Source organism: Epinephelus fuscoguttatus, linkage group LG7 (genome assembly GCF_011397635.1).
Source record: "Epinephelus fuscoguttatus linkage group LG7, E.fuscoguttatus.final_Chr_v1".
Taxonomy (NCBI): Eukaryota; Metazoa; Chordata; class Actinopteri; order Perciformes; family Serranidae; genus Epinephelus; species Epinephelus fuscoguttatus.
The window spans coordinates 26,089,971-26,111,628 of record NC_064758.1 but is presented as its reverse complement, the minus strand read 5'-3'; the positions used below and the strand labels follow the sequence as shown (position 1 = coordinate 26,111,628).

Here is a 21,658-nt window from a genome sequence, read left to right as displayed (position 1 = left end):
TACACCTGATTATCACCTTCACAACCGGTCCTGGTCTCTCTCAGTATGCTGTTCTCCGGTACAAAGAAATTCATACAAAATACACTTGAGAAAATACGTGAATGGCAATCATTTAAATTCTGCAGAACCAGTGCCTTACCTTCAACTTAAATTGTGCCCTTTGGTACTTCTTACCTTTGTGATTGCTCAGTTGGTTTGAATATTTTATTCACTCTTCGGTTCTGTAATTTCTTTGGCTCAGTTTGAACCAAAATATTAATTCTTTTCAAACCATTCAAGAGTTTTTAAGTACAAGCTAGGGCCCTGAAACACCGAGCTGACGTTCAGTCAATGTCGGGCCATCAGTGAGCATCTGTTGCCCTACTTTTGTGGGCCTACTTTTTTGGTGTGTACTGCACCATTGGCATTGGTCAGACTTTGTTAGCTTTTTATAGGCTGAATCAGCAGGTTGAATCTGTATCGAACCCGTTGGAGCTCATCCGTGAGCGAAATCACTGATTGGCATTTCAGCTCAGTGCATGTGAAGAGAAACAGAAGTGAGGAAAGTAAACAAACTAAAGTCAAGAAGGTGTGAGGTCGCAACAAACTTTGTCATATTAGGATTATTTTGGGCTCTTTTGCAGAAACAGTTCGTAATTGTTGATTTGGTCTTTCATCATTGGGGTTGCGTTGTTTACGTGCTAACTGGCTAACTAGCATCTTGAATACATTCTGTCGATCTTCCAATACAGACTACACCTGCCTGCTGGTATAGAGAGTTATTGGGGGGACAGAGCTTTTGCAATCAGAGCCCTGAGGCTCTGGAATGACCTGTCCAAGGATATAAGGTTGTCTGAGTCACTGGCTTCGTTTAAGTCTCTCCTAAAACGTACTTCTATCGGAAAGCATATCCTGAGTTTATCCGAGCTGTCTGTCTATTTTATTGCTATCTCATTAATTTTATTTCCCATTTATTAACTTGATTTTACTTTTGGCCTTCCGTCTTTTATCTTTTAGTAGATGACATTTTATGACATGTTTTTTGCTTGCCATTTAATAAAGGCCTTTTAACTTTTGCTCCAGAGAAGAGTTGCCTTGGATTTTGTTTTTTCAAGATGTACTGCACTTCCTGACCAAAGAGCACCTTCCTGGATACCATGATACTGCAACCCACATGAGCGCTTCATCTGCTGTTGTCTTCATGTTTTTTGCTTTATTCTCCTTGTGTCTTAAATGTGTTTAAGTTTCATTGTACAGCATTTTATAACTGTTTTGAAAGTTGCTATATATATAAAGTTTATTATCATATATTGTTGAATCTCTTGCAGGCCCAGAGGGTATGTGCTAATTGGCCTTTGCTGTAGTTCTCGCGGTGTGTGCATTTTTTGGCTGAGACATAAGCAACGTAAAGCCTTCCTTCATCACCACTAGTTCTTTGATGACAGTTTGATGTGTCTGGGCCTTTACCCCCCATAAACAGTGTCAGGAGCAAAAGCTGAGCTACAGGGCGTTGCAGAAGGATGTTTTCATGAGTCATTGGTCAGATGTTGTCAGACTTGCTTGCTTGCAAACAAAACAACTTTCAGTGCAGAGGGACAAATGACAAATGCTGGATTTGACCTCAACATAACATTGTGGGTGAAAATAAGGATACTCAAAAAAATGGGTGCTTAGTTTACACAAGGTGCACGCACACACTAACACAAGGTACACAGAGCTAACTGCACCTGCAGGAGACAAGGCCCCACTGCATTTTCACTCTGTTCTCTTTCTGCCATTGTCTCGTTAGTACCTGTTCTATCATCCTCTCCCTCCCAGCCTGATTTATCCCTTTCCTTTTCTGGCTCAGCCTGTTTCCTTCTACCCATTGTTCCCTGGCTGTATATGCAATCCTCATCAAGCTCCTCACCACCCTCTGTCTCTTCCCTGTATTCATCTCGAATGTGCTCTCTTATGCATGCAGCTCTCATTGGCAGGGTTTGGCTACTATCAGCTCTATCTCTGAGACCATTGTTGCAATTGCCAGGTTGTCTCTGTCTAGTCAACCCTTTCTATCTGGGTGTCTCTCCCATCTCGCTGGCCGTGCTCTCTCTTTCCTCTCTGTCTGCGCGATACGTAGAATAGGGAGACGAGATAAGTCTCAGTTCTTAAATAAAAGCAATTTCCATCAACTGTAGCTCTTTTGCTTTTTTGTTCAAATGAAGACAGTAGAATAACAAAGATAATCTAACAAATATGTTAAAAAAAACACATTCATTCATGTACATTGGACAGACAAGCATGCACACACAAATACAGAACCAAGTTTTATAATGACAGTAACTATCTCAAGATCCAAGACGGAAAACAACAGTTACTAATGACTCGAGGAACAATTTAAGCTGTGCAGATGTTCTGGCTCTATACCCAAAGTAAACGTCTTGAAAGACAGTGAAATAAAAGGCAAAGACAAGAGGAAACACCACCAGAGGCATTAGCTGTTTAAAGTATCGAGAATACAAAGTCAAGTAAAAAAAAAAAAAAGTAAAACAAACAACTGTTAATGAGTCTGCTAATAGACTTATTTAAATTCACAGCATGTGGGCTTCAATTTTGATTAAAATTGCACCCATCAGCTTTTGAGTTTCAGTTGTGTGGGAGTGAGTGTGGGTGTGTGAATGGAGGCAGGGGCAGCATGGTGTGCGTGTGTGTGTGTGTGCTCCCCAGCATCGATTGATGCCGTGTGTGTGTGTGTGTATAGTTTGTGTGGAAATGTGTGTGTGTGTGCGCGTGTGTCCAAGAGTGGGTGTATGTGTTGAGTAAGTCAATTATGCCATTCCAGCATTTCAGTGAAGGAGTGCCCAGTGCCACTAATGCAGTCCCTGATCATGGTGTTAACAACCTGATCTTTAACGTTGCAGTGCATTACGCTGAGAGATCGCACATGTACCATCAGCACCCACTCACTCACTCAGTGTAGGACAGACAGAGAGGGAGAGGATGAGGACAGGTTACTGGAGGTAAACACTGGAGCATATTTCAGTCCGCTGCTTCAAAACATAAGCCTGAAGAATGGATCGCTTTATGGTTTTATATGTAGTATTAAAACATCAAAATGTCACTGCTGCATGGACACTGATATGTTATGCACAATACAGTAATTTATCATAGATTATGTTAGAAAACGCTTTCTGTTTGTTTCCTACATTCCTCTGTGTGAACACTTTTTAAATGTACTTATTTTTGCAATTTTTACAACAAAGTAATACATATTAATTTACACAGTAATTACATGGAAGTATTAAAAAAGCAGAATTCAAAGATGACGTGTTCATAGATTTTGCTTCATTGTGTCTAAATGGCCAAACCAGAAAGAAGTGATTCAGTTTTTCATTAGGTCAGGTATCAACTGGGACTATGTAATTTTTAACTACCTAACATAAACACCCCTGTTTGTACAGTGGAAACAAGTAGTCAATTAATCAATTAGTTGATTGGCAGAAAATACATTGGTAACTACTTTAATAATCAATTTTATTTTGAGCAAAAATGCCTGGTATTTGCTGTTCCAGATCAAAATATGAGGATTTGCTGCCTTTTCTTGTCATAAATAACAATAAATTGGAAATCTTTAGGTTTTGGACAGTTGGTCAATGTAAAGAACTCAACTGAAGCAAATGCCACTATAGTCAATTGATTATTGTTTATGTTACAGGCAGGAAAGGCAGTGCTGCAGTTGCAAATGTGGTACAATACAAGAAAAAATCTGACATTTCTCTGCCCCCTTCATTTCCCCTGTTCCCTTTCCACTGAACCCCTAATCCCTGACAAGGAGAGACCATAGTACCGGAGCTGTTTAGTTAAGTAAAGCAGTGTCATCGTAATTATTATCACCATCATTACTATTAATTGCAACCCTACAAGACGTTGTACATGGACAAGCACAAACCAAAAACATGCAGAAAAAGGGAGAATAAATACAAGCAATATTAATAATAAATACAATTTAATAATAATAACAACACTTCCTGTCTTTCTATGTCATTCATTCCAACCCCAAGAATGTCAGGAATCCAATGACCATAAACCAAGAATTAAATACACATGCCAGTTTCCTCCATCATCCATGATGATATCCATAGACATAGCCGTGACGATGCATAAAATACAGGGATACATGCAAAGTCACCTAAGGAAATATACAGTAGAACACACTGTATACATAAGATATATGTATAGCGTTCCAAGCAGGTAAGAAAGTAGCAAATACATAACACAGCTAAAAAAAAAAAAATAAGAATAACCACAGATAGTTACATCAAAGCACAGATCTTTTCTAGAGTCACTATTTTCTGACTTTTATTGCCAAAAATAAATCTACAGATCACTATGATGGATTGAGAGACATCATGTAATTGAATCTGCAAAGAAGTAACACATTTTTGTACTTATTTAGATATAGACATTCAATAACTAAATGAAACCATCTGATATTCACAAAGTAACCATAACAGTGTCATCACATTAGGTTTTTTAATCACTTTAGATTGTTTAGTTTTTGAAATTTCACTTATCTTTTATCAGACTTTCCATTTGTACGTGTGTCCTTGCATAGTCTCCTTTTCTTTGATGTGAAGCACTTTGAAATTGTTAGTTTTTTAAACAATATCTCTCATGTTAATTTATGTTAATCAAAAGGATATTGTCAATTTTTAACCAGATTTGCATCATAACAATGTGGGTAGTTTGTGTAAATGAACTATGGTAAACGTTCTTCCATCTTACTTGCGCGCAGATCTCCCTGTTCATCTCTCAGCTCAAATCGGCACAAGATTTTCATTGGGTCTTGTGGGGTTTCTTGAACTACAAGTTGCAACTCCTCGTTTTTGGATGCCTGTTACCAGGGACACAAATAGCACAGAAGCCAAGCTGCAACCTCTGGAGCTGAAAAATTAAGCCATCATAGAAGTGCCAAAAACTGCAGTTCCTTGAATGGCCACTTAAGGCTGGCACTGGAAGCCAGTCAATCACCACAGACCCCCATGTTATGCTGGATTTATACTTGTGCGTCAGCTCTATGCAGAGTCTATGCCGTAGCCTACACATATGGCCTACACTGTTGTGAGCATTTATACTTGCTGCGTGCAGTGGTGTGTCTGTGTCACTCTACAGTTACACCTCCAAAACACTAAACATGGTTTGATAGCAACAATTTAAAACACAAGTACACAAATCAGCTTCACTGTAACTCGCAGCATTCACAAAGCACTTGTCTTTATCTGGACACATTTTCCCCACAAATACAACATGCTAATGTTTTTAGCACAAATCTATGACATTTTACATTGTATAAATTAGCCTAGCCGCTAGTGGACTTTTCCTCTTCTTATATGAAACCAGGGACAACAGCAACATTTAACAAAGGTAACGGTACAAAGTTGGCTCCATTAATCAATCAGTCAATCAGTCAATCAATCAATCAATCAATCAATCAATCAATTTTATTTATAAAGCCCAATATCACAAATCACAATTTGCCTCACAGGGCTTTACATAGGGATGCACCGAATATTCGGTAACCGAATATATTCGGCCGAATATTGCAAAAAACCACACATTCAGTATTCGGTGGAATAAGTTAAAAGCAAGGCCGAATAATAGCGGCGTTTTGATAACGCAATCAAATGGCGTGCCGTGACGGGCGGAATAAAATGTCGGCAGTGTGGCGATCCGTCCGTCACGGCACTCACATTTGCGACTAAAAATAGTTTTGAGCGAGCAAAATAGGCTTAAATCATTGAGCACGCTGTGCGAGCAGCCTACAGATTTCAACCGGCAGCAGAAACGAAAGGCGAATCCCACCGATTGTGGGTTGAACGGGGGTCACAGACACAGATAATAACGTTAATGTATTCCTGTCAAATACGGCGGCCATCGGCTTACCGGGCAACGGAGAAGTCGGTTCCAATAATATCCTCTTCTTGGCGTGTGGACTGCCCAGAAGTACCTGAACACAGGTATGTGATGTGTCAGAGGAGAAACGAGTCTTTCACATTTCTCTCTTTCCGGCAGTAACGGCCCACAAACCTCACCGCACTTTAGGGACTGTTCATTACTTAAGAAGGGACTGTCAGGGGAGGAGGGTGGCTGGTTGATTTTTATTTTATTTATTTATTTTATTTTGATCCCCCCTATGTTAATCACTTATTGATGCTGTTTTTGAAGTATGAATAAGTCAATAAGTAATTTATTCCATTGAAATATCAGTGATGTATTATAGAAAAGTGATTTATCTTTTCATAAATGACAAAAGGCACATCTGCCTCATTTTTGCTGTGGTATCGTGATACTACTCAGAACCATGGTATTTTCATTGGTATCGCACAGTGGGTCCCAATTTTGGTACCGTGACAACACTAATCTGGAGGGGGTTCATCTGCAAAAACTAATGAAAAACTAAACAATGATATTCGGTATTCGGTACTCGGTATTCGGCCAAGCGTTTAATAATATTCAGCTTCAGCTTCGGCCACAAATTTTCATTTCGGTGCATCCCTAGCTTTACAGCATATGACTATCCCTCTGTCCTTAGGACCCTCACAAGGTTATACTGTCTTATACTAAACACGTTTTCCAAACAAATATAACATGTTCACATTATTAGCACAAGCCTATGGCACTTAACAATGTATGATTTAGCTTAGTGACGAGCAAAGATTTCCTCTGCTCGTTTGAAGCCAGTATAAATCCAAGAAGGATAAATCCCTGAAGGATAAATCACACACAAGCTTTAAAATGCTATTTTATGGAGGCTTTACTGTCTTCACAATTTATTGTTTCTTATTTATGAAATGAAAGTAAATAAAAGCTTTGTTTCCACAGAGGGAAATGGTTTCAGCCTACAGAAATAGACAGGAGGTCTGCATCGTCACAACGTGTAGTTACATTTCTGGGGAGGTGCACGTCAGGCTGTGGCGTAGGGTATGGCGTCATTTCGACGCACAAGTATAAATCCCACATTAAAATGCCCAACTTCACAGCAGAAATAAAAATGTTTACAGTCTGGTACAAAAAACGGTTCTGGTCTTCGTAGCTAATTTTACTCCTGCATGACAACTTTACAGGGGGTGAATATTCATATAACTCACCCGTTTACAGTTTATCAAGGCTTAAAGGTAGACATAATTAAGAGTAGCCCTCTTTGAGTGACAGGCTGTCTGTGGATAGTGTCCTCGGCTTCTGCACACTGCCAGCCTCTCACCCAAATATGGTCACTTTGGCTCCAAAATATGAAGATGATGACAACCGTAATATCCCAAAGCTTCAAAAGAGGAGTCCACAAACCAAACACTCCCTCTTTTTCTCTCTTCCTCAAACTCAGACCAAGCTGTAAAACTAGCAGTGCTGATCAAATATAAACCAAGATTCTGTTACTTTATTGCCTATTTCTCACCTTGAAAGTCTTCAGAAACATATTTTAGTGCCCCGTTTAGCTGTAATATGAAAATTTGTGAATAGGAAGTGGGCACCGTACTGTTTCCTGTATTTTGTATTCTCCTGTTACCGTGTTGCCTATTTCTCACCTCAGATGTTTCCAGAAACATATACTTCAGCTTACAGTTTAACTGTAATTTGAGATTATTAGTTACCAGCTGGCCGCTATAGTGTTTCCTGTGGAAAAATGGCCAAACTCACATTACATCACCCACCAGCACAACTGCTTACATGTCAAGTGCACTGCAGTGCATTCTGGTACTTGTAGGATTTCTACCTCTTGAGCAAAAGCACATGCCACAACATTTTCATCTGTTGTCTCTGGTCATGTAGCACCAATGTCAGAAGTACTGGCACCTTTCTACTGCAAAGACAGACCAGTTTTATGAGCAGACCATAATTCCAGCAGTGAAATACTTCTTTAATGAAGGGCCAAACAAACAAGATCCATGCACTGAAAACAACCATGAACTCATTCTTCCGAAAAGACCATCCTGCCAGAGGTAATTTATTTCTTTGAGTTTAACTGTATGTTAAACACCTTGGAATAGGCTCAATAGGAATTATTCTATATCAGTAAATCTGCCTCAGTGCCTCTGTGGACATGTATTTCATTGTTTTCCATTGACTGGTTTAGAATCTGTTTTTGAGTGCTGAGTGAGACCTTGTGCATGAAGTTGTCACAGTATGGCACACACACTTACTGTTGACTTTAAATACCACAATTTCTCTGCAATCACTGAGCAGCTCTCGTTGATGTCAAGCTGGTGCACAATGTCAATTATATCAATGTAAGCTGCTGGAGTTTAACTCGTCTATTGTAAGCTTCTTTCAAAGTATTTGTGTGTTTTTTTTAAATTACAGCCATAGTTATAATGGACAGAACTGTGATTGTAAGAAACACTTGCTCACACTGTAGTAAAGGCTTAAAGGCAAGAGTCCCATTTCCTTTACAGAGGAGCACCTATGCAGCTTAGCATCACACATGCACCCAGTCGCACATACAGTATGCAAGCATGTGACCCACGTGCACATGCTTACATCCAAATAAAAATGCTCCTGTTGATTTTGATAAACACTCTTGCTGCACAGTGAGTCAACAGCCCCGAGGGAAAGAGGGAGAGTGAGACAGAGAGGAGACCTCGTGTGAAGCGGGTGGGGGGGGTTGACCGTGACGCTCCACCCTCCGGTGTTCACTTTTAACTCCACTTCCACTCTCCTTTTTTTTTTTTTAAATTCACCCACCTCCCTACTCTCTCTTCACGCTGAGGAAAGGGGGAAGACACCACTCCGAGAGTGTGAAAATATGACTGGAAAACAACCAGGGGGCACGGATACAGGTAATCAGTGGGTAAACAAGACAGCAGATTGAGTAAATATCTTGGAGGAAAGGTCAAGTAGGGGTTCGTATGCTGTGCTTAAAAATCCTTCATGCATCTTAAACTTTGTGCTCACCCACTCTGAGAAAAAAACGTGACTTAAACCTATGTAGCACACCTCAAAACAATTCTGCTGCAGAGTGTGTGTGAGTAAGAGGGAGACGGGAACACAAGTATTATCAGCATAATGAACTGTCATCATTACAGAGCTGTATTTTTTATATTTAAAGCAATACATAATAAGCATTTAAGTTGCTCTTCTTGAGGTTTCTTTATTTAAAGTTTATTTTTGGGTGGGTTGGGGGGTTTTCTATATTCAAAGCAAGGCTTTCAAGAGTCCTTTTTACACCGAGATCGCGTGATAGAGCTTGAACATAAAACCCTTCGTTCTGGCGGCTTTGCTTATTTCATAGAACCAAACAACGGCAGCATAATGCCACCCCAGGGTGTGATTTTTACACAGGGAGAGCTACTGCTGACTTCAAGACAAGACAACTCTGCCCACCCATTCTGTGATCATAGGGGCTAAGGAGAGAGGGTGTTGTATGCTGTCCAAAATGTAAGTCCCCTTATGGGATAAAAAAAAATTAAATAAAATTGACCTTAACATAGAAAGTGTGAAGTGAAATGAACACAGAGTAGAATGTTTGTAAAAACAAGTTACATCCCATTAAAGCTCTATCCACCACATCTCTGTGTATGCAGCCAGTGTTCTCTGTCTGAAGGGAATAAATAATCAATGTGATAACTACTTATCTCTCCAGACTCACAACACTGAGTTGTGAAGAGACACTCCACTAAGAGTCAGATAAGTCATGTCAGGTAAGACACAACTTAGTGGCTTCTACCTGACCTTTCAGTTTTCTTTGCAGAGCGTCTGTGTGATATATATATAAAATACAGTTAGCTCTGATTGGTATCTGTGTGATGCGCCATAACTGTTTGATCTCCAGGTTCAAATTGGGTTGTCTTTCAGTGTTTGGAAAAGTGTTGTGTTAGTAGTTTGGGTTCACTGCATGTTAATTAATCAAAAAACTAAACCAGCGAATACCATGAAAGGTTATTTGTAGAATCAGGTTGTTTTTTCCACCTTACTTAACCTTACTATTGATTTTATTTTGTTCTGCTTATTGCTGCTTGATATGGTGCAAGCATTGGTGCGATAACACCATAAACAAGTTGTGACAGTGTATGGGAACATGTTTCTTTCTGAGCTCTCAGGTTTATAAACAAACTGTTTCATTAAAAGAAGCTTTCCAGAGGTCTGTCAGTGTCAATGTTTCTGGGCAGCACCCTATTTCTCTGTAGGGAACCTCTCTGACCCCATCTCTCTGAAATTGTAGACGAAGGTTCCTTGAAATGCTTTGTGTCTGGAGCTGGCGAGCAGTGTGCGTCCTGTATTTGTGCATTATACGTTAGACACTGAAGGCCAACTCTTGAATAAATGGCTTAACAATCCCATCTTCGCATCACCGGCCATGCATGCCACAGGACGGTGAAGCAGAAGATACTCTGGACACACAGGCGCACGCACTCGAGTCAATAATTTTTGCCAGTAATAAGAGGAGCAAATTGGCAAATCAACAAGCATGTGGCCACCTCTCTGCACTCTATGGTAATACCCCAGACAGGGGAGCATGAGAACAAAAGACAGAGGGAGAAAAAAGAGAGATTAAGCATTTCTCTCCCACCAGCTCCCCCCAGACTGGGGCTACATTTTCAGTCAACATCAGGCTTGGCAATTGGCTGTTTGTCTCCAACCTCCAAGGAAGGATTTCATTGGCTGCAGAGGGCATGGGAGACTGCTCTCTGCTTTCCTATTTACAGTACATGAGCAGTGCGGGTAAAAGAGCAAGGGAGGAAAATCGCAGCAGATTACCGTGCCAATTTCACATGGAAGCAGAAGAGCTCTGGAAAGGATAGATAAGGAAATTCCTATCAAACCGCTGCCAGCCAAATATGTATCCAATAGCAAAAAAACACACAAACATTTTATAATAAACCCCCGAATAGTGATGGAGGAGGTTTCACCCTACAGCGTGGATGTGGTATTTTTAGCCCAGCTGGTGATAATTACCATCTATTCACCATGTTCTGCAGTAAAAGGCACTATTAGAAATGCCACCATCAGAGCTGCACCGACACAAACACACACACACACACCTACACAGGTGTGCACATAGAGCGCTTACAAAAAATGTACATGTGTATTCATATTCATGCATGTAAATAGAAACAAAAAAACGCGACAGCAGTTTGTGATCGCAACTAAAGAATGCTCAAGCATTTAATTTTATGCTCAGGCAATTCAAAACACAATTAGCAATGAAAAATTAATGGCTGCGACATAATTTGCCAAGAGGTACTGAAAAACCTGCTTAACTAAGGATAAATACCAACACACACACACACACACACACACGCTCATATAGACTCAGACACAGAGATGCTAACATGGGCACACTAACATGGATGCTGAACGATAGCCAGACAAAGACATTCAGTTATTATTACTATGATGGCCGAGCTGCTGAAGCGAAGATTCATTTGTGACACACGTCGAAACGCAATGCGGAACCTTTCACATTTGGAAAGGGACTTACTTTACACTTCGTCTGTGACTGTCAAGATCTTTCAATACATTCTCTCCCATTGATGTCACTTGAAAATCACAGCACAGCTCCACCTGTCAGACTCTAGCCACGCTAAACTCGCTTCAGTGAATCAGGAGGGTGGAGACTGCAGCAGCATGGGTGGCCAAAGCAAGGAGAGAACGATGAAGACGATGGAGATGATGAGAGCGTTAAAAGAGTGTAATGTTTGTTTTGTAAGAATGTAAAAAGTAAGCATGTATGTTTGTCTTACCAATCTGCACTGGTAATGATTGATGATTGGTTGAGGGGTTATGTGTAATGTGCTCATGAATATGATGATGATGAAGAAGGCGATGATGAGTTCACAGTGCTGGCAAGCGGTGTAAACAATTAAGCTCCGTAATAAAGTTAACACCGCATCATACTCCAACTGCATCTCCCATTACATTAATCACTGATTAAAGTAGATTATATTACCGTGGTCCCACACCATGCCAACAAGCATCTGGCAGGTACATGTAATTGTTATTATCATGTTAAATCATGTCCTCCTCCGTCATTTCTCCTTCTCTTTCCCTCCTTCCTCCTAGTTACAGCACACAACATATATAACACAAGTATGTTGGAGTCATGTATCTTCCTGTACAGAGGTGTTCTGGCTTGAAAGTGGCGTCTCGCTCTGGCCTAGACGTTATGAAACTCTGCGTTACACTATAGGCTCTCCATCAGCCATTATCAGCTGTGGAGCTGTGTCATTAAAGCTGAAACAAAGGGACACTCACTTCGCCGGGCTCATCTCATCTCCGCCAAGTAATTACTGGCATAAAGCACCGCTGCGAGCCCACACAGTGTTACTGCCCCTCAAGCAGCATATGAAAACACAAACACACGCGGACGAGCATCCGTAAGCGACACAAATGCAGATGCACGAACACAGTGTCCACAAGAACATGCAGAATAGTTGACAAACATGAGTGCATATCTATGAAGGCAGTTTTCTTTGCCAGCATTAACACGAACACACACTCATACACACTCACAAGTAAAGATAAAGGATAAAGCTGTACAGGGACCCATATACAGTATATAAGTTTATGTACTCCACCATGGGCAGTTTTCAACAGGCAAAATCTCCTCAGTAACCCACCCATCGTTTTTTAATTATACTATGTGATCAGTTATATGAAATGTTTCTTTCAAGTGACAGCAGCAAGAGAGAGTGTGTATTAGGGTTGGTTATGGTTCACATTTGAACTGATACCTGTACTGGCACCTCAAATTCAGTACCATTACGCAACGGTATCTTTATTCGACACTTTACTCTTTGTGCAACAACAACAATATAATTTTTGAACAAGCTGCAATAACAAGTGATTCTTCCCCTGTCTGTCTCTTTGCTTGTGTGTATGTGTGTGTAATTTAAAAAACACAATCACAAGCAGCAGTGATACTAGGCTATTTCTAAAATAAAATCGAAAAGAAAATAGACCAGATAGACCTAAACCATCAGCGCTGTAGCCATAGTTTTGGCTCCCTGGGAAGCTGACGGAGCTCCTTGGCCAGCTTCCTGGCTTAAGGGCATTTTGCAGCACTTCTGTCTCCTTTCTGAACATGTACGTTTCACTGAGCTCTACTGCCTGCAATGCAAAGCGCCCTAAAGCCGACAATGGAGTTCCAGAGAGGCAGTTTTTTTTTTTATTGTTTTAAAATTCGTATCCGGTAGTACAGACAAAATTTGATGGTTTCCCCTAAAAGTACAGAGTTCATCACCCAACCCTAGTGTGTCTATTAGTATCTTGTTCTGCTGTAACATTCCTCCACTCTCAGGTAAAAAGGAACAGGTGGTAGTTACACTTTTTCCAGACCAACAATAGTTTGAAACTGACTAATGCACACACACAAAAACGCACACACAAAGTGACTTTGCGATGTAATGTTGCAATTTTCGGTAACACTTTACTTGAAGGTATCTACATAAGGGTGACATGACACTGTCATAACTATGACATGACACAGTCATGAACATTATGTACATGTCATAAACGTTTATGACTACTGTAATGACAAGTTGACATTGTTTGGGTTGTCTTGATTATGACAAGTTGACATTAATCAAAGTGACATTACCAGAAGTTGTCTTTGTCATGACAAGTTGACATTAAATTTGTTTGGGATGTCCTTATAATGACAACTTGACATAAACCAGGATGACATTACCAAAAGTTGTCTTTGTCATAACAACTTGACACGAACCAGAAATGCACCTCTTTTTGTGTTTATGACAAGTTGACATAATGATTATTATTGTTATGACAAAATACATCTTCTGGTAACGTCATCCTGGTTTATGTCAAGTTGTTGTTATAAGGGCATCCCAAACAAATTTAATGTCAACTTCTCATGACAAAGACAACTTCTGGTAATGTCACTTTGATTATTGTCAAGTTGTCATAATCAAGACAACCCAAACAATGTCAAGTTGTCATTACAAAAACTGAATGACACTTAATGACAGCAGTCATAAACGTTTATGACAAGTACATAATGTTTATAACAGGTTCATGACCGTGTCATGTCATAGTTATGACAGTGTCATGTCACCCTTATGTAGATACTTTCAAGTAAAGTGTTACCCAGTTTTCTTTACTGGCTGAGCTCCTGCTATACACTTTGCTTCAGCACATTTACATTTTCCAGAATGGTTTTCAAAACCCCAGAGTGGACGTGTTGCAATCAGCTGCGGGTGACTGCGCAGGTGAAGCAAAGATGACTGTCAGACAGAGAGAGACTTCTCCAGCTGAATAAAAAGGCACTCTTTCTCAAAAACAACATTGTGTGACAGCATTACATCATGGTCTAAATTTGGATCTCTTACTTTTCTGTGCAAAATTGCCTTGACAGAAGCACTTGCTGATTCTTAGGAGCTTAAACTCTATGTTAAGTACAGCAGCTTAATTTTTTTTCTCTTACATCAAACATCACTATAGCTGCAGCAAATCTCAATAAATTATCTCAATGTGATGTTGCGGTATCTATAAGCCTGCAGCTAATGCTAAGCTAATTTTCTATCATCCATTGATCTGGCAGTTATTTTCTTGATTAATTGATTCATTGTTTGGTAGCAGTGTATGCTCATGTTAGCAAAGCTGGGAACAGAGGATGCATGTTTGGAGTTTTTCTTAAAAAATTGGTTAAAAAATTAAATTATCAGAATAGTTGCTGATAACGTTCCTTCCCATTAACAGCTGTGTACATTAAATAATAATATTACACACAATCCAAACCAAACAGGTCCACATATTTCTCTTCGAAACATTGTTAAAGTGTTAATGTCACAGAGGTGGAAATTGCAAAGTGTGTGAAGAATCAAGCAATAAAACAAAAACAGAATAAAGGGAGTACTGTGAGAGGAAGATTCGGAGCTGGACAGCAGTCAGTGGTTAAATTTAGTAATTGATCCACCTTAATGGCCCATGACAGCAGAAAACCACTGGGCATTGACTGTAATGCCTTAAAGAGCTGACAGAGTAAACACATACTCACTGCCACAGGCAGAGACACAGGCGCCCATAACACTCACGCCATAGACTTTATAAGTAGTTTAGCAGCAAATACTCCCAAGTCGGCTTAGCATCACATTGCCTCTTTAAAACTCAAGTTTCTGCTGTTGCTCCTCCTACTTTAATAAACTATGTTCTGAGATGTGCATGATGTGCAGCAGACTCAGGCGAAAACATCACAAATGCACTCTCACTCTCTCTCTGCTTCTATCACACACACACACACACAAACACAAACACACACACACACACAATACAAAGCTGCACTCTAAAAATTAAAGCTGCTCAAATGGATTTGAGGCAGAACCATGAGAGCAGAGGCTGGGTTTGGGGGTGTGTATGCAGATATGATTAGCTGAATGCATTTGCCCAAGTCTGCAGAACTGAGGGTGGAACTCCCAGGGAGTAGTTTAAAATTTGGTTGAGTTTCTGAGCAGGACTATGACAGCGATATGATATCATAAATAATTCATGGTTTATGTTTCAGACCCCAGAAATGTGTTTGTCACAGATTAAAATCTGGCAGGAAAAACATGAGGATTAATTGTTTCACCTCTGACAAAATACAGTATGTAAGATGCTTTCCACATAAAATGTAATCTTCGGTTATTACTATTACACATCTGCAGGCGCAATCGTGAGGCTTTAACGGAGCGGTAGATCTGCTGTACGGAGACTGAGGATTTGAACTACAGTATCCCAGAGTTCCCCCCGTAAATATGGACCTCATCTAATGGGCTGAAGTAGAGTCCAACATGACCTGATTTCAGTGAGCTAAATTCATATTTACTGATATTTACAGAACGCTATTGATGTGAGGCGACTGAGTTATCTCACCGTAATGGAACTGAGTGACGGCAAAAACTACAAAACACTGGCTCCTGTCAACAGCACAAAAATGGATGCTCAACTTCTGCCTTTCGCTACCAAAATATAGGAAAGGTTTGTACAAACACTGGTGAGCACTGGATCTGCAATGATTAGTTGATTAATCAATTAGTTGATCAACAGAGCTACAACTATTTTAATAATAATAATAATGAATAGTCGTTTTGGTATTTTTTTAAGCAAAAAAGCCAAACATTTGCTGATCCTTAAATGTGAGAATTTGATGCTTTTTCTTTGTCATATATAAATATATATGTATCTTTTGATGGTTGGTCAGATAAACATTTGTCACTTTTGGCTCTCCTAATTACACAGGGCGTGTTTATCTATTATCTGCCATTTTATTGACAAAATTATTGATCAATTAATCGAGAAAATAACAGGCAGATTAATTGATAATTAAAAGAATCGTTAGCTGCAGCCCTAGCAAACATCAAAACCAGCATTTACTGTAGATCCCATTGATAATTTCAAAATATATCAACTTGCTAGAAACCAGTAAAATCACTTTTTAGGGGTGAATTTGTTTGTGGCACTCACCCTCACATTTACAAATCTATTTTTGGCACACACTGACAAAGCACGACAACTGATCACCAAAGTGTTGATCACATAGCAGTAACCGTGTGAGCTGTGTTAAAGACATAATATGTGAGAAGTGTGTGTTTGGTTTTCTTGAGCACACTGCCTGTATTTTCCTATTTTCTTCTTACTTTTGAGATGCTTATCGTGCATGTGTGTACCCCCACAGCGCTCAGGCGAGGTCAGGCAACCATGTGCCAGACTGTTAGCAGCAGGCATACAAGAGACACAGCACCAAAAAAAATGCAAATACAGTGACGTGAAATGCCACACAAGAGTAAATTTTGGGACAGTTTTTACTTTTATTTTCACTCTCACTAGCTAGCATGTTAACAAACAGTTACCGGGGCGTTGGTGGCTTAGTGGTAGAGCATGTACAAGGCTGTTGCCGCAGCGGCCCAGGTTCGACTCCAGCCTGTGGCCCTTTGCTGCATGTCACTCCCTCTCTCTCTCCCCCCTTTCATACTTGTCTGTCCTATCAAATAAAGGCTAAAAATGCCCCAAAAAATATCTTAAAAAAACAGCTACTGACAATCCTGCGTAATATACCTTTAAACACTAAAGCAGGTGCCACACTATCCACCGCCTTTCAGTACTTTGCACCTTTTTAAACCCAGATGCCAATAGCTAATTCTGCACATTGAGCTAACTGGGAAGCTTCCTCAGGATATTGAGCACATTACTTTTGCAATTTGTGCTCTGATTTGTGTTCTACCCCATGCAAGCGTGCACATCTCATCTATGACGTCGCTCAGAAACCTGTCTATTTAGTCTGGCTCAGTGTAATGTCCCATTGTCTATGATTTTGCTCAGTTCTCCACAGAATGCAACATCATTAAAACAAGATGGACCCATGAATCCCCAGTAAATGATCACCAGCAGATGCTGAAGGGTTAGGGTGGATTTGTTTGTTTGTTCAATTATAAAAAAAAAACCCCAAACACTTATGTTTATGTAATTGTCTTTGTACGCGTTTATTTGGAACGCCTGCTCGTGTGGGACTGCGAAACACCCGACAGTGTGGCTGTGGCAGGCCGAGACATATGCTGACAAAATGATTATAGAGAGATGTGGACAAACACACACTTTTAAAAGAGAAAGGACTGTTAAGCCTAGTCAAGCGAAACAGACTGCAGAACAAGATCCTAATGCCTTTTCTCCCTCGCTCTCCTCTGTTGTGTTTACAGAGGCCCTTGTCATTCACTGAACCTTTTTCTCTCACTGGGGTCCAATCACAGAAGCACTGGCTTCTGACGGATAAATTATTTCAGCATGATTTAATTAATGAGCTTACAAGACCGGCGAATGAGGATGTTGATTGTAATGATGTTTGTGTGGTCAGAATGTACACTGTAGATCCAGACACGTATGCACATACCTGTAGGTTTGGATCCTCCTCGTGCTGTAGGTGGGCTTCCTCTGCCGCCTCCACCAGTCTCTACAGGAGAGGAGGAGAGGAGGAGAAACACTGCTTTAGCATAAAAGTGAATTGATTAGTGGGTCAAACAATAACAGGCAGAGAAACAGTTGCACGGAAAGTAGCTTTACAACTGGCTTTATAAGTACCCCTTAGCACAAGAGCAACACTACAACCCCTCAGGACACACATATACACACACACATACGCAGACATTTGGCCATCTCGTGAAAAGAGGCTATTTTCCTAAATGGTTCAGCAGTAGAGGTAATGACTGCCTCGGGTTCTTTGGACACTACCACAACAAACTCCATCACCAGTTCATGTTGCTCTGCACATGCACTCTCTCTCATACACTCCACAATGCACATACTGTACACACAAACACACACACTCACTCTATCATCACCCTCTTGCTGCTACCGTCTGCTGTGTGTGCCTGTAGGGCGGTGCGGGTATCTCTGTCCCTTTGAGTCAACGTTATGCTCTCTCTCTCCCTCCCTCTCATGTGGGAACTATCATCTTTTGAAAATAGCTTTTTATCAAAAGCAGGCAACATGTCACCGTCATCATCCTCAAATTAAAGATAATCTTTTTAAACATAAGTTCTCCCTGCTTTATGACTTGCATCTTTTGTGGCAAACAGGAGAGAGAAATATTGCAGCACTATATAAAGCGTCACAGCCTTTTCATGTTACAGTAACCTATACGGATAGTTTTCAAGAAGTACACGACATTCAAGATGTGTTTTAAGTGCAAACACTGTGGGGCGAATTCACAAAAGGATTGCGTGGCTTTTAGGGCACTAAACCTGCACAAATGAGAAAAAAGAAACAGTTGAAATGCACCGCTTACTGCGCTCAGAAGCATCTTGGTGTTCCTGTGCTACAATATTTGCACATTTTTAAATTAGATTATATACAATCATTTGGTGCAAAATTGGCCCCTTTCTATGCCAATGAGCCTCATTGCAAAAACAGTTCAATTCACAAAGATCAGTGCTGATAGCTACATAGAGTTACAGTGAAATTAAAAGCTTCTTCAGAGAGTTGGTGGTAACTGAATGCAGTTATACAAGGTGCCACGCCCAGCACTGACCTGAATATGCTTTCTCTCGGTCGCATTTAAATTCCTTTTCTGAAGGAAGAACAATTGTTTCACCCAACAAGAACTGTGGTGGAGACGGGCACACTGAACAAGCTAAAAGCCAGAATGGACAATAGCAGACACCCTCTCCACAGCCGGAGAGTGTTGAGCTGCATTCACACAATGTTTACTTCTCTTGGGTCACTGCTGCTCAGAAGACACAAATTAGTTGAGCTATGTGTCAATTGGTCAATTAAAAAATTTACACAATCTTTATAGTCTCTGAGTGGCAAGGGGGTATAGTGGTTAGCACTGTCGCCCCTAAGCTGAAAGGATCTGGTGTCATAGCTGTCAGATTTAGGTACTCTTTACTCAAGACATGAGATGAAATGTACTCAAACATAATGAGTGCAAACTGTTACCTCACATTTACTGAGATTCTACAGGTTTGTCTTAACAGTGTAAGGATGCTTCTGCACCTCGTGGTTTGAAAATTTTAGGGTTTTTTTGTCTCTCAGCTGTTGTTCTGCCTACTGTGTTCTGGTCACAAAGGCAGCATTTATACCTTGTCAACTGAATAGTTGCAATCAGACACAAAAAAAAACCTGCAAAACTTTATGGGTGTTGTCTTATCTTTTGTGAATCTGACCTTGAGACGGAGCAGCTAGCAGCTACAAGTGATGCACAATTTATTGTGCTATCAATAGTCACAATTCAATGTTTGTTAATTTGCCCGTGAGTATTTGCTGTGTATTTGTGACTTAAGGTGAATATTAGGGTTTCCAATCTTGATTTTTTTAATCATTAGTTAATCTGATTTCATTTCAATGATCAGTCATAGTTTAGCCTAACCTGGAAATTCAGATGCCCCGCCCCCAGCAAATTCGAAATTGCTCTGCACGGGGATCTGGCCCCGACGAGCAGAGCCCGCTGAATCGCCTATCGGACCAATCAGATCAGTCTGTCTGACAAAGGCGGGCTCTGGGCGGGCGTAACATGATGAAGACAGCGCTGCGCCGAAGGAGCTGGAAAGTAAACAGCCAAGATGGCAGCTGCCGAAGGACAGCGTCCATTCAGTTTAGCTTTGGAAGAAACGCTAAGCCAACTACACTTATCTTTTTCCCTGAGAGAGGAACAGAAGACTGCCCTAGAAGCCTTCGTTTCCAGGAAGGACGTTTTTGCCTTTTTGCCGTCGGGATACAGCAAAAGCAAAATATATCAGTTAGCCCCACTGGTCGGCAAACAAATGGGGCTTAGTGCAATGAATACGCCACCTTGTTTTTTGCTCTGATTGGCTATCGTGCTATCCAACTGCGTGAGGCGGCATTTGAAATGCCTCAGTTAGTGCCGCCCCTTGGGTAGGAAGGGTGTATCGGTGAGGGCCAGACTCAAAATCTTTCTTTGAGTCTGGATTTTCACGCTAAGTTTATCGTTTAAAATATGACTAAATACTTATGGATAATTACCCCGAGGTTACATCTTCGTACATTGATTAGTCCCACTTACAAATCAAAAGACATTTTGTTCAAAATAATATAACATAGTAAAAAGCAGCAAATCCATACTATTGAAAGGAGAGCACCTCTGAATATTTGGCAGTTTTGCTTGATGAATTGCTTGTTGTTGATTTTCTTTTTCAAGGTTTTATTGTTCTTATACTATACAAGACTGCACAACGAAATGCAGTTGTATCTCCCTCCCAAATGATTAATCGTTCCAAACAGTTTCAATGAGGCAGTTTGTTAAGGGCGGTAACAGCAGAAGGGACAAAGTTCCAGCTAAAGGGAACTCTTCTCCACTTTAAAGCCCTGTATCTACAACCAGAAAGCAACACTGTGAGGAGTGGACTAAGGGGGTGATGAGTGTCACTTGCTATTATGAGTGCAACGTGTGACACAGCTCTGTGGATGTTTGAAAAATCGGAGCAGGGAGGCAGATGATTTCAGAGGCATTATGTGTGACGCTTGAGATAGTTTACATAGTAAAGAAGCAGATGGAACAGCACACAGCATGGGTTAAATCATGTTTTTGTATAACAACAACAGGAGGCTGGGGACAACAGAGAGAACTCTGATTTGCTGTGGTGTGTTGATCAAAACTGAGTTTATTGTCTATAATGACTCACTGATATTTAAAGCTGTTGACCTGTTCTTGCCATTGATGAAACTGGGGTTCTGCCCAGTGTGGGGTGTGTCTGATGTGCCAAAGACTAGTTCTTCGGTTTTGTCACTATTCAGCTGGAGGCAGTTTTCTGTGCACCATTGTGTGAAGTGGGAAATGGAGTGTTGATAGGCTGTAACAGAGTTATTGTCACTGAGTGGTCAAAGTATGGCAGCAACATCAGAGTATGTGGTGATGGGTGAAGGGCTGACATGGTCATTTGTATAGAGGGTGTAAAGGCCTTGAAGGGCTTGGGTGCCGGTGATGTAGCTGTGCCAGTCCCTCCGGCCGTTGGTCTGTGAGGAAATTGTAAAATTATACTCAATAAAAAAAAGTCTAGGGTAATAATGACTGGCATACAGCAGCAATTCAAACAGGCTAAAGGTGAAGGGCCTGATGGAAGGCTTTTGGGCCCTGAGTAACAGCTTCAAGGATCTCACATACACACACAAGCACTTCTTTCTGCTTCCAACTGTGATGCGCATGGTATGTTCTCATAGCAAGTCATTTCTCTCATTCACAGCTGGTCCTGGTGTCTAT

General features: G+C 40.6%; 1 protein-coding gene across 2 annotated transcripts in view; it reads right to left on the bottom strand.

Moving 5' to 3' along the window:
• Positions 1 to 21,658, bottom strand: part of cacna2d3a (calcium channel, voltage-dependent, alpha 2/delta subunit 3a) — a 151,736-nt gene that overhangs the window by 86,134 nt on the left and 43,944 nt on the right. For both annotated transcript variants that reach the window (XM_049580558.1, XM_049580559.1), the window contains exon 4: positions 17,834 to 17,893. In XM_049580558.1, coding sequence (XP_049436515.1) covers positions 17,834 to 17,893 — 60 coding nt within the window. The remainder of the gene's footprint in view (positions 1 to 17,833; positions 17,894 to 21,658) is intronic.